The sequence below is a fragment of the Pelmatolapia mariae genome, linkage group LG22 (assembly GCF_036321145.2).
Source record: "Pelmatolapia mariae isolate MD_Pm_ZW linkage group LG22, Pm_UMD_F_2, whole genome shotgun sequence".
In the NCBI taxonomy this organism is placed as follows: domain Eukaryota; kingdom Metazoa; phylum Chordata; class Actinopteri; order Cichliformes; family Cichlidae; genus Pelmatolapia; species Pelmatolapia mariae.
Window position 1 is genome coordinate 31,951,597 of NC_086245.2, and position 13,776 is coordinate 31,965,372.

The 13,776-nt window shown below is 40.8% G+C and overlaps 1 protein-coding gene across 1 annotated transcript; it reads left to right on the forward strand.

Moving 5' to 3' along the window:
- The first annotated feature begins 1,203 nt into the window (after positions 1–1,203).
- Positions 1,204–6,806, forward strand: LOC135932437 (gastrula zinc finger protein XlCGF7.1-like). Its single transcript, XM_065469927.1, has 2 exons — positions 1,204–1,356; positions 5,449–6,806. The coding sequence occupies exons 1-2, from the start codon at positions 1,338–1,340 to the stop codon at positions 6,405–6,407; spliced, it is 978 nt and encodes a 325-aa protein (XP_065325999.1). The 5' UTR covers positions 1,204–1,337; the 3' UTR covers positions 6,408–6,806.
- Positions 6,807–13,776: the final 6,970 nt, after the last annotated feature.

Below are 13,776 nucleotides of genomic sequence, written 5' to 3' on the forward strand. Positions count from 1 at the left end.
GAATTACGAAACACTCATTTTATTTCTATTAGATCTGAAAATGTTGTGTAATACTACAACCTGAAACGACAAATAGATTGCGTTTGCCTGTACAGGAGATAAAGAAAAAAATTAACAACAGCTGTGAAATGGAATAGTCCAAATCACCAAAGTAAACTGGACCTGGGCTTGTTGCAGGGGTCTGAAGTTACTAAACATTTTGTGAGTGTATGCACTAAAACTTAGGACCATATAATAATAAATATGTGCGTGATGAAAGTTGGGCAGCACGCTAACGTCCTTACTCCACACTGTATGCTCGTATAGGTCTGACCCTTTCACTCCTTTGATTTTTTTCCTCGTCCTTTTCGTCACATCTGTCTTTGTACGGACCTGCCGTGTTCTCCGTTGTTTTGTACATAACTGTTTTTGGGGCAAATAAAATGCAAGAAGGGATTAAAACCGCAGAATTAATGATTACCGGTGCTGGAAATACTAGCGCTTGATGCAGTGTTTTGATTTTGTTGCCACGGGTACCCACAAAGCAATGCGCGAAAGTCACGTGGTCTGTCAATCTCTATTGCAGTTAATAATACAACAGCTTCTTGCCATTCTTTGTGTTTCTTTTTATCGCTGTGTGACTGTTTTCATGTGAAAGCCTGCGTGCGCTAGTACCGCTTGCCACTCGTACCTACAATCCTTTGCGGTTTTACCCCGGAAATGACGTCACATTTTGGAGGGTAATTAGGGGGTGGACAAATCAAGAGTAACAAGTAAGGGAACGCAAAACTTAATATAACACACAAGGTAACAAACATAGAAACCAGGACTAAGATACACAAACTTGACATAGACAGAAGACAAAATATAGAGACATGACAGTCTGTAAGGAAACATAGAGGAGTTAAAAAACACAGAAACCAAAGTAGAGGAATAGAATGGAAAATATAAAATAAACCTAACAAAAGCAAGCAAGGAACAAAAGATATTTTATGCAACCAAGAAAAAAAACATCAAACATGTGAGTATGAAAATATCTGAATATAATAACCCTTTACTTTCATAAGTAAAAAGTATTAGTATTGTACTTGGTATCAGTGATACTGCATTTGACAAATTTTTGCAGTATGATGTACCAGTTGTTGTAATCACGCCGGAAATATACTTTTATTTCGCGTCATTGTCGTTTTATTTTTAAAAGTGTCCCGGAAGTAGTAACTGACACTTCAGAGGACTTGACCCACCCTCCGTTAGCAGATTGAACCGCAGAGCCAGAAAGTCCTCCAGAGTCCGGTTCTTTGGACAGAATAGAGGGGGACTGACATAGTTAACTGCCGGATGTGGAATTAAAAGCGGAAATGGAGGCGAGAAGAGGAGGTTAGTTTACTTCCTGTTGCTAGAAACTGTGAGAGAGGTACCGGTGCTGCTAAGCTAACGTTAGCATCGTGCTAATTTCAGCTTCTCCTTTCTCTTATTTTACGTCACTTCCTCTTAGCGCCTACTTGCGTACATAGCGTACTAGGAGGAGAGCGGAGGACTGCAGAAAGTTAGATCTTAACTGAAACAGTTCCTGACGCTGTTCTGACAGCATCGGTCCTGGTGCCAGCAGTTACCAGTTTCTGTGCTTTCTGCATTTCACAGGGCGTTTCTCAAGTACGCAAGTACATACTCGCATTCTTGTTAATCCGGAGCCGTTTCTCAATATGCGTACTTTTGTGTGGAGGGTCTTAATTAGCAGTTCAAACATTTCAGAATTAAATGAGCAAAAGACAGTGTTACAGAGGGTTTCGTGTAATAACAATTAGACACAGCCTAAGAAGATACCAAACAAGGAGCATAAGTTTATAGTTTTAATTGCTTTTATATTATGAGAATGCTGTACATTTTTAAAATATTGGCTGGTTTCATTTATAAATCATTAAAAAGACACTTTTGCATTAGAAAAAGTGGATTTATGTATACGAAATTTAGCCAGTAAGATTAGTAAATTAATCAAATAAAATTTGTTTGTCCTATTTGCAGGGTAATCAAAAAAAGCCAAACAATATTTTTCCATAACAGAGAAGTCACAATAGAAAGAAAAGCACAACAAAGGTACAAAAATCTTTGGAGTAAATTCAAATGGGGGGGGGGGGGCTCAGTTAGGCAATGGGATATGTGGTGGGGTGTGATCTGCGGTGCTGCTGCAGGGAAGCCAGATGCACCTGCATGGCATCCGCAATCATGTCTCACCAGCTTTAAGTCTGTACTGGGCCCTGTCATTGTTGCTGTTGTGTGTGTGTGTGTGTGGCTGCGAGCTGCAAAGCTGCAGCCGTTTGTTTGTGAAACAGCAAGCATAAGAATAAAGAGGCTGAAAGCATGAGAATGTGGACAGGCACCACCACCACCCCGGTCTGCCAATCCACAGGTACCACCTCCTCATGGCGGACCTCATCCACCCCAGAGGCTCTGCTGCCAAGGAGTTGTTGAACTGCCTCAAGCCATTTCCACACTAATACGTTTTCGTTTGAAAATACATCTTTTTCTCTCTGTTTTGGCTTTCCGTCAACAATGAGATAGCGTTTTTGGTCAAGGAAAGCTGAGCTTTTTGAAAATGCTCTCCAAAGTGGATATTTGAAATTTGAAAATGCTGTTTTTGCGTCACAGTGTGGACTGCAAAAACGGAGTCTTTCGAATATGATGATGTATTTTTGTCATATGATGCAGTCATGTGACCAATTCAACTAAGATGGCGGACGGCATTTTACAGCAGTTGTTTTGTTTGCTCACAATTTTGACAGCCCTATTAGAGATTAATATCAATTTGTACATGCTCCAGAAAGCTCCGGATAAAATTCAGCATTTTTCCTCGACATCTTACCGGAAAGTAAATAAACAGCAGACGAAAATGATGCAGGTCGAATTGTCTTACGTTTCACGCATGCGCAGTACAGGAATGTAGCATTTTCAGTGTGGATTAAAACAATTGAAACGTTTTCAAATTTATCCGGATTAGTGTAGTTATTAGGTTAGCTAGAGAGTTGGGATGCTGTGTAATACATGAATAAACCTAAAATACAATGGTTTGGACATTCTTTTGCATGTTTCCCTACTGTAGCGGTTTCTGCAAGTATACAGGACTCTTAGAAGGTACAAGATGACAACTTTGGAATCATATTTGTTTGTCAAAGCTGAACCCAGGGCAAACTACGCTAAATTAGCGTTTTTAGCTAACAGCTACAATAAGCATAAAAGTTGCTGTATGGCTATCATTTGTTAACATGTTCTTATACATGTAATACATTTATCATCAACCTGAGAGTTTATCTGCAGGTCATTCGACATGATGAATGACTTCTGAGGTCTTAATCCGGTTCAAGATACTGTGGATTCCCGTCAGTACCAAGCTGGTAAAATGGAGTTTTGGAACTGAAATTGAATTGTAGAACTGAAACATAATAGTGAGAAGTGAAACTGAAATTATTCGAGAGCTACTTTTTAAAGGATAAATTACAGTTTTAAAGCAAATTAATTCATTTTCAAAATATAAAATTCAATTTCAATTTAATGACAATCTTTTTTTAAACCAATATATTGAATGTCAAATTAGGCTAATTCAAATTCAGTTTTAAAAAGCATTTATTTAAGTTACAATTCAGATTCAAATTTGAATTTAACTTATTCAAATTAAGTTTCTGATGGCACAAAGTTCTGCCCATACATCCCCTCGTCACCAGACTCTGCTTTCTCCACAGAAGATGTGCCAGTGGGATTAAGGAGGTCCTCCCAAGTATTACTTCCACCACCCGACAATTTTCTCAGTCAAAGTCAGCAGTGCTCCCCCGGCACTACATACAGTGCCGGTTTGCCAGGATCTCTTCGAGGCAGTCTCCAAAATTGTTTTTTTTCCTGTTTACAACCAGCAATAATCATAAACAGGCACAATAATAATCTTACATCTCTGATACCGGAGATGTCAGAACAAACTGGTCTCTGACTGGACTTATGTGATATATGAACAGCAACACAATCTGATTCCTACTCTTGATGAAATGAGTTTCAGTTTGTGGTGTAGCTGCAACATGATCAGCGTTATTGCTGTGTTTGACAGTAAACTCTAGTTTTAGCTTAGGCTATGTGTTGGTCTTCTGCTGCTCAACTGGTGTGGATGTTATCCTGTTGGTACAGTTTTGTGTAACCGTCTGCTTCTCTTGACCAAACCAGATGGTGGTTGTTCTTCTTTAACTCCTTTGACATATTAGCCTTGTGTAATGTATAGGGATGGGTATTGATAAGATTTTCACGATTCCGATTCCATTTTCAATTCTGTTTAACGATTTGATTCTTTATCGATTCTCTTATCGATTCTTATTTTTTTAAAAAGAGAACACTAAGGTCGATTAGCTTAGAACTTTGTTTTATATCTTCTCTTTGAACAAGATAGAAATTTAGGAGTAGCATGGCCTTACAAACCCAACAGTGAGATCTTAAAAGATCCACAGCCTATGGCTCTTCAATGGGGTGTCACAGGGACCCCGGGAAAAAAAAATTGTAAATGTAAAATAAATATTCTTCTGTAGCAATAACACAAGAATATCCAGTAATGTCCCTGCCTACAATTAAACACATTCACTTACCGAAAATCGGGGGCATCTGCTGTGGCAAATGGGTGCAAGCCTTTTACCACAAACTTAGTCACTGCTCGGTGACATTCGTCTATCCTGGCCTGAAAGGAGACGCTACCGGTAGACTGCAGCGAGAAATGCCAGCATCTGAGCTAGCCAGACTCTGTCTGTCTCTCTCATCATGGTCACCTAAATGCAGCGCACAGTAATGGCAGGTTTTGTAATAAGGCAGATCGCGCTAACATAATATGCACTGTTAGTTGATTATTTACCTGCCGCATTAACGGGAGAGGACGTGCAAACGGTACCGCTGCTGCTGCGTTGAGATTCACGAGTCCGGAGCGGAATTAAAAACACGACATTCATTTAAGGTCATCGCGTGTTTTGTGAGCAAATGCTTTTGCATAGTCGTAGTGTTTCCTCCCTTAAATGAAATATCTACTTTGCAAGTATTGCAAGTTGCCCTGTTGTCATCCGTTCTCATAAAGTATAACCAAACTTTTGAGCGTTTGAGCCGCCATGTTTCCTGCCAGGTAAATGACGCTCCGCAACGTGGTGACGTCATTCGGGGCGACTGGAATCGATAAGGGAATTGTTTGTAAAAATGGCAAACAATTCCAAGGAATTGAAACAGTGGGAACCGGTTCTCAACAAGAACCGGTTTTCGATACCCATCCCTAGTAATGTATGCTTATGAAATCTCATGATGTGAAACCTTTTCAAGTCAATTTCATATGCTGTTAGTATGTAAAGCAATCATCTCTTTATTTCTAACTAAAGAGTCAAACTCCAATAAACTGTCAATGTATAAAAATACTTGTAGTTTAAAGATAACGCAAGCTCATTATCAATATCTGTGTTTCAGGTTTACCTCCAGGCATCCGAAAAGTGATTGTTGGTGAAGTAGAGGGGCAAGAGTGGAGCTCCAGTTTGGACCAGGAGGACCCAAGCATTAAAGAGGAGCAGGAGGAAGTCGATATCACCCAGTTCACCTTTAGTGCTCTCCCTGCTAAGAGTGAAGAGGATGAAGAAAAACCTGGATCTTTACAGCCTCATCACAGCCAGACTGAAGACATTAAAGATTCTGTCGGATGGCCAGATCCTGATCCATATCTGCAGCCTGATGAGAAGACTTCAGACACAGACGTCAGTGATGCCGACTGTGAGCAGCCCTGTGAACCTGCACTGCCTCAGATGCAATGTGACAATGATGAGAAACCATTCAACTGCTTTGTGTGTGGGAGAAAATTTGGTCATCGCAGAAATCTTAACAGACACCTGAGAACCCACACTGGAGAGAAACCCTTCATCTGCTCTCAGTGTGGGAAAAGATTTGTTGACAGTGGAAACCTGCACAGACACGTGGGGATTCACACAGAGAAGAAACCGTTTAGCTGTTCTGAGTGTGGCCGAGGTTTTAAAGACAAGACTACTCTAATGAACCACTTGAGGACTCACACGGGCGAGAAACCATTCAGCTGCCCGTTTTGTAGTAAAACCTTCACACACAGTGGCAGTTTGAAACAGCACCTGAGCATTCACACAGGAGAGAAACCCTACAGCTGCCCAGAGTGCAATAAAACATTCAGTCGTAAAACAAACTTGAAGACTCACATGAAGATCCACACTGGTGAGAAAAGTTTCAGCTGTGGCTTCTGTCACAAAACGTTTACTCGGAAGCATCACATGCAAGACCATCAGCGTGTGTGTCGTTCTGCAAACCGTAGACCATCCAGAAACCAAATTCTGATGCCTCGCCCTCTAAGCACTGGACTGGTAGTGCTTGTGTACCCAGCATCTCTTTCTAAAAGTACCACTGAGTGATGGAAACCATTGTGGCATCACATGAGAGAGAGAATAAAGCCAAACCTCCGTAGGTGGCCAGAATGTGGCTTTTAGTGAAAGAGAAGATATTTGATCTTTTAAGTTGTTTTAGACTTTACTTTCAAGACATTTGATCTTTAGAGTTCCTGTAGTTTGTGGTGAATCGTGATCCATTTTTAGTAGTTTTGTTAGAGCTGTGTTTTGTGTGGCTTCACATGATAGTTAAAAAAAAATCTGTTTCCTTTTTCATCACAATGGTAATCAGTAAAGCAGTAAAGTGATCTATTAAAAATATCAAAACAAATAAGTCTTCTAATATATAAGATGAAAATACAACTACAAGACAAATCTTGTCAAATATTTTCAACAATTTTCTTTTGTACGCCTTAATTAATCATTTAATTTCATGTGAATAATTAAATAATTAATAGATCAATTGTCTGGTTTTTTGTCATGTTTTCTTGATTTCTAATGTTGAAAGAGGTTATTTAAGCTCTATGCTCACTTTAATAACACCATAATCATTACTGCAGAGAATAAATTTCAGTTTAAGAGATTAATAAACCTGTTAGGAAATGTAGATGCTTTGTTTGTTCGTTTTTGATTGCTGAGGGAGCGGCGTACAGCTGTGGCCGTAAGGTGTTGCAGGTAATGTTCAGATTTTCTGTGACAATGCGACATGCACTCTTCATTTCATCCAGTGATGTTAGTTAGGCACAGCTTAACATGCTGCATATAGACAATGGATTGCCCCAACAGAGAATCTGCATCACACTGAAAATGTGCTGGAAATAAATGAATCGATGAATATGTGGCCCTGCAGCTGAACTGAAGGTGCATGTATTAATTTGGTGATTTAGAAAAAACTTGTTTTCGGCTTGCTTATGTGCTGCTGATTCTCTTTCACACTCCTGAAGTGATTTCCACATCTGCCTTATTGGGCTATGCAACAGTAAGCTTTTAAGTGGACATGAAATACTACATGTAAAAAGGCTAATTTCCTCCATGGAGCCCTGCTCTCAAAAACTGGCATAGATATAACAGTCTGTGAAGCTTTTTAAGAAATAAGTGCATAAAGTCCTTAGAACATGTTTAGCACTATCTTGTGCCAGTACAGACGTGACATCACCTGGTTGGCTGGTTGGTTGTGCTTAATAGTTTAGTTTTTTAGCTAGCTCTTGACAGAGATGATAGCTCAGTTGAAAAAATGAAAAAGCAGTGTAATGGAGTCACTTTTGTAATGCCCTGGCTGCAGCAATGAGTTTTATTTTAAGAAACCAAGGATACTGTCACTTAAGTATTCAGTGAAGTCTGTACATAGATCAAATGTGAGCACAGAAAATAACATTTCCAACAAGAACACTTATTAGGCTAACTATAGACCACCAATTTATTTCAATTTATTTGTTTAGTTTTCAAAAACAGCTAGCATTCGTTTTGTTTACGTGTGTACTTGATATGTCCTGTGGAGGGGTGCATTAGCTGTATGAGATATTGGGCTTGTTGTTGAGGTCTATTTGGTCCCTGTACAACTGCAGGGAGAACTTGTTTTGCGTTGGCTGATATGCTTTCATTATTTTGTTGTACAATGCTTTGTGACTGTGAGGCGTGGGGAGGGTAAAGTGAAACCTGAGTCCTTACAGCTTCATTACAGCTAGACAGAGATCAGGGACACTGTGCAAGGAACGCATCTAACAAAAGCAGGCACAAACGCAAGGCTCTGTTTGCGCCCCTCCCGTCTCTGCTCAGCAGAAACACAAGAGTGACGTGCAGCGTGAAGCGTAAAAAAGTGAGAGAGAGGGCAAGAGAAAGAAGAAAAAAAAACCCACGGCTCCCAATAAGGAGCCGGCTTGCATCGTTCACTTCAAAGAGTCAGCTCTAAGAGCCATTTCGTTCACGACCAACCCATCACTACAAAAAAAGCCACATAGGAGAGAAACCATTCAGTTGCCCTGAGTGTGGCAAGACACTGCAACATTATTATTATGGTACATGAAATTTCTAAATATTAGGTGTATTCTGAGTTTGTGGGACAATTAGTCCCTTCATTCTTGGAGATTAACTTCAAAGCTGCTCTGAGTCCTGTAACATTCAGTGGTTTAAGAGCAGAACTGAAGTGAAGTCCAGTCATTGAGATAAATTCCATAGCAGACTGTAGGAGTGGTCCGAATCCAAAATAGATCTAAGTGTGCAGAGTCGCTGCTGCCTTCAGTGAAACATTCACCATTCACTCCCTGAGACAGCAGTGGGCAAAATCTATTATGTCAGATAATTTGAAACTCTGATACAACGAGTTCACTGTTACAGCGGATAGGAACAAAAACTACAACTCTGGATTCTTGAAAAGGTCTAAGTAAGACTAAAAAAATTTTAGTTTAAAATAAGTTTACACACTTTTTTCAGCCACAGAAGTGGGCTGCGGCAAGTAATGAAAATGCAGTTAATTAAACTGCTTTTCATTATGCAGTGAAGCAAAGAGCAAAAAAACACCAATAAGAAAGAAAACATACACCTAGGTACACACAGGTGTATGGTTCTGTGTAGAAATAGATAGAATAAAAAAGGAGCCTCATATAAAGCCTCTTTCTTTAAACAGATGTTCTGTAGGCAACTGATTAATAAGGGGGTCAGAGGTCCATCAGTGACTGTGATGCAGTAACAGTGAAATGTCAATCAGTGATTGGCGCGTCAGTGTGATGTCATCCTCTAGTCATGTGACTCTTAAAGCAGGCTAAGAGGATTACTGAATCTCTCTTCAGTTATTGTCTGCTTCAGCCTTTTGTTTTCACAGAAGAAGACGAGGCATTTGTGGGTTGTCAAGATTTATTAATCACCTGATGAAATTGTAGATGAAGCTTAATGAATTCTCTGTGTTTCTGCTGCTGGTCTGCATCTCTCTGCAGAGAGCTGACAGCCATTTACCTAACTTCAGTCCTGGAACTCCCCCTCTGCAGGTAGGACAAATGCAAGCTGGGAAGCAAACCAGTAACCCTGACACTGAGCTAATCAGCTGCAACCAAAGTCAGCTCTGATTTTGACTTAAAACAGAAGCGTAGTATTCAGATTAATACCACAGGTGGCAAATTTACAGGCAGTATTTACTTCAGTAGAAGTACAGATACTTGTGTTAAAATAAAGCTTCTGTAAAAGTTGAAGTACTGATTGAACTTCATTACTGACATAAAACTGAAAAAGTACAGCTCCAGAGTAACCAGACAGGATAATGTATATTTAAATATATAACTTTCTACAGGACTGAATATAATATTTTTATGTAAAAGTCCAGAGCCTCTGAAGATTATCTGAGTACTTCTAACTAAAGTTAATGTTGTGTAATCACAAAGCAAAGGTGTCCATCACACTGTTCATGAAATTTGGTTTATCCATTTTCTGGAGCGGGCCAACAGTGAAGCTCTGAAGATTTCCCTCTGAGAGAGCTGTAGAGATCAATGGTGAAGATCATTGATCTCTGTAATGAGCTTCAGTCTTTCTGATGACTCTGAAATTATGCCTCTCTCAGTGGGTCAACAGAACATCTGGCACAGGACAGCTGTGATAAAAGAAAGGGAGGAAGTTTCTCCAAACCTCTGGACCCAGGAAACCCAGCATGGTCCTAATGGTCTCCCTCATTAGGTTTACTTAACTGTGAATCTAGCTGTTGATCATAATGTGAACGATGTTATTACATGAAAAGAACAAATTACACTAGTTTTTATTTAAAGTTTATGTGTTACCAGGCTGTAGAGTGCTCAGTGAGTGTAATGGATCTAAAACTGTTTAAATCTTCAGTCTTATGTTAAAATCTCAAAGGACAATGTTTGATGTTTAGTAAAGACGCTGGATTTGTGATTCCATGCAAGCTTTGTTTAATGGGTAACTGTGCAGGCATTACATGCAAGCAGCTTGACTCCAGCGTTTTCTTACTGCATGCATGCGCAGTGCACTATTCTGAACAGGAATAGGAAACCCCCATTATTGAACAATACCAGCCAGATGTTCTACGTCCCCTTTCTTTAAGTTAAGACTGTATAAACAACAGATTCTAATCCATAACATTATAGCCTGGACATTAACCATTCACTTCAAACCTGGAACTGTCATTGGTAAGAATATAGTAAACATTTTACATTTGACCTTGTCAACATCACGTTACATGTAGTTTCCATGGATTTCGTTTTCTTTTCTTTTCTTTTTTTTTACAGTCCATCTCCTATGCCTTAGTGTTCATACTTGGGGTTTGGCTTGCAAACTCTCCCAGATCGTATAATGTAAGCATTACTTGCCAGGCAACAGGGGGACTGGACAGGGGCCTGTGTCAAGTTTTGTGTGAGGCTACGTGTCTGTTCCTAGGGCGTGTTGCACAAGTCTTTGGGAGTGCTCTGGGGAACAGGCGGTTGATGGTTGGACCACGGTAGAGTCATCGTGGGAATCTCCGTGTTGTGGTGGTGCTTCAGGGACTGGGAGGACATGCCTGCGGTTCCGCCTATACTCTCCGCCTCCTGACTGGACAACGTATGATCTGGATTTCTTATTAGTCCCTAAGGAGTCATGTCCATGATGTGTTTGCATCCTCACAACCTCACCTGGCATGAGGGGACAGAGTGGTCTGCTGGAGTTGTCATAGCATTTCTTTTGTGCATGGCGCTTATGAACTAGGCTTGTCTTAACAGCTGTGTTGATTTGGGCCTGGGAACCAGCAGATGTTGCATGATAGTGCATGTTTGCCTTGACATGAGCCTTTCAGCTGGAGAACCTAGTGTGTGAGCTTGAGTGGCTCTTTTTGTTTATGTGGCCTGGTGCTGTTGCACACCGGACACGCAGTTGTTTCTTGCCCTATATCTTCAGTTATTGTGGGCCAAAACACGATACCATGGGCCCTGCGTTTAGTAGCTTCTGTGCCTGGGTCCCCTCTGTGGAGGACAGTGATTTAATCCTTTTGTAAAGACTTTGGGATCACTGTCTTCAGGCCTTTCATGACAATGCCATCTTCAAGGGTGAGTTTATTCGATATGGGTAGTATTCACGAATTTCTGTGGGCAGCTGAGTTTGTCTGCAACGCCAGCCCTTCATTGTGACAGTGCTCAGTTTCTGTAGCTCTGGATCGGAGGCAGTGTGTTCCCTCAGTTCAGTCAGCCTAAGGAAGAGATGTGTTGGATCAACATGATCTTGTTGTTGGGTTTGCGCTTGCAGGCCCCGCTGATTCAGAGACTTAATCCCGTGAACAAAGCAAGACAAACAAAGATCCATTTTAACTTGCAAGGGAAGCCCGATCGGAACCAGGCTCTTGGAGCTGAATGCTCTTCACCTGATTCCCAGCCAACTTCAAAGAAAACCAGCCTTCCCTGCAGCTTTTATTCTGTGAACACAAGCACCACCCATTGGAAAATCTCTATGGTCATAAAACTAAGGCACTGTGTGTGTGTATGCATGTGCGAGCACGTGTGTGTGTGTGTCTCTGTATATGTGACTTCCTGCCACACAATATATGCTTACAACTGTTTAACCACATTTCCTAGTTATCCAAAGGTCATCTCCCCTCACCCGTATCTGGCTAAACTTTAATGGTTCACCATATACAAGGCGAGCCCCTAAATGGCCGGGAGTGAACATTCTTTCTAAATAAGAAAACAGAACCTCACATAGAATGTGCCTGCAGTTAAACACTTATAGCTATTACATCCCCCACCTAGATGTAGGGGAGGATCAGAAAAATATCTAAACATGCAGTTTAAGGACAACGTTTACAAATTTCAATACAACAATGGCAACATTTAACAATTCACTCTAACACTCGTAGTATGCTGTTTCATCACTGTGATGATGGTCATCAATGGCTGATGACCATCATCTTCTAAAGCCCTATATCAACATAGAGCAGAGCAGCTACCTGAACGCTACTCCAAAGAGGATGATCATCTTGTTAATAACTTTACCTCCTCACTACATATGACTCTGGATACTGTAGCTCCTGTGAAAAATAAGGCCTCAAATCAAAAGTACTTGACTCCATGGTATAAGTATCAAAAACGTAGCCTAAAGCAGATAGCTCGTAAGCTGGAGAGGAAATGGCGTGTCACAAATTTAGAAGATCATCACTTAGCCTGGAGAAATAGTTTGCTGCTTTATAAGTGCCAGAGTTTTACCCCTGATACTGCTGGATAAACAGAAACTCACTCAGGAACGAAGTCACACAGAGCTCAAGTTTTCACTCGCGAAAGGGAAGCAGTTGTCTCCAACCCACTTCAACTTGCTTCCCCCTGCAGGTTGTTTTTATTGTTTACACACATGAATATTCAGAAAGCTTGTTGCTGCATTAACTAAGACAAATTACTATATATGGTTACAAAGTGTGTTGTACAAGCGTGGTTATATGATGTGAGTGGTTATATGATGTGAGTGCAGCCCTCCCAGGATGTTGTTGTTATCTTGTCCCACCAGTTGGCTTCCTTCATTGAGTAGAGTCTGTTCTTCTCAAGGCTGCTTGTTCCCTTTATGGATGTCGTGCACATACTCATAATCGTGGGTTACATAGGGAGCAAACAAAAGCATTCTAGCTTTTTAAATGGCAATGTGTAGCTTTTTAAATAGCAACCTACAACACATACATTAAACCTAACATTATTCCCTTCTGTTTGACATTTTAAAAGCTTGTGTTTACAATTATCAGTACAGCATCACTTTCAGGTGCATTTTCAATGCTTACTTCATTTAAATGCAATCTTCCATGTCCTTCTTTGGGTCCTCCTGGGCTAATGTGTAGTAAATAAAGGTATTAGTTACCATCCTTTGTATCATGCTTTTTATGCAGGGGAGAATACAGGTCACAGCAATAAACATAAGAACTAAAACAACAAATACTGGGGTCAAAATCTACAGTAGCATGTGCTACCAAGGTCCAGAAGTCAGCCATGCGAGCCAATCCTGTGTTGAGGCTCATGGTGTGTGGTCTGCCACATGCCTTTGCAGCACAGTTAAGTTCTGTAGGTCCTCATAGATGTCGCCGCCAGTGGAGTATTCGTCTGGAATGAATGTGCAACATGTCTCACCAATTAGCTTACACCTTGGGATGCGGTTAGCAAGAATGTTATACGGCCATAATCCGGAGCTGTGAGTGGATAGTGGCATGTGGGCACATACGTAGCAGTCCATCTTGTTGTTAAGGTGCGCCGTGGTGTTCATCATCTGCCACCAGAAGTTCGTAGAATAGCCATGAGGTTATTGAGTGTGGTTTCCTCGGTCCCATAGTGCTTCAGCTATCGTCATGAACAGGAATACTTTCAGCCATGCTGTCATCCTTGCTGCTGACTAAAGGTAAGGGAGTCATTGGTTTCTTCACCTGGTTTGAGATGGAAGGTCCTAGAGGCTTTCT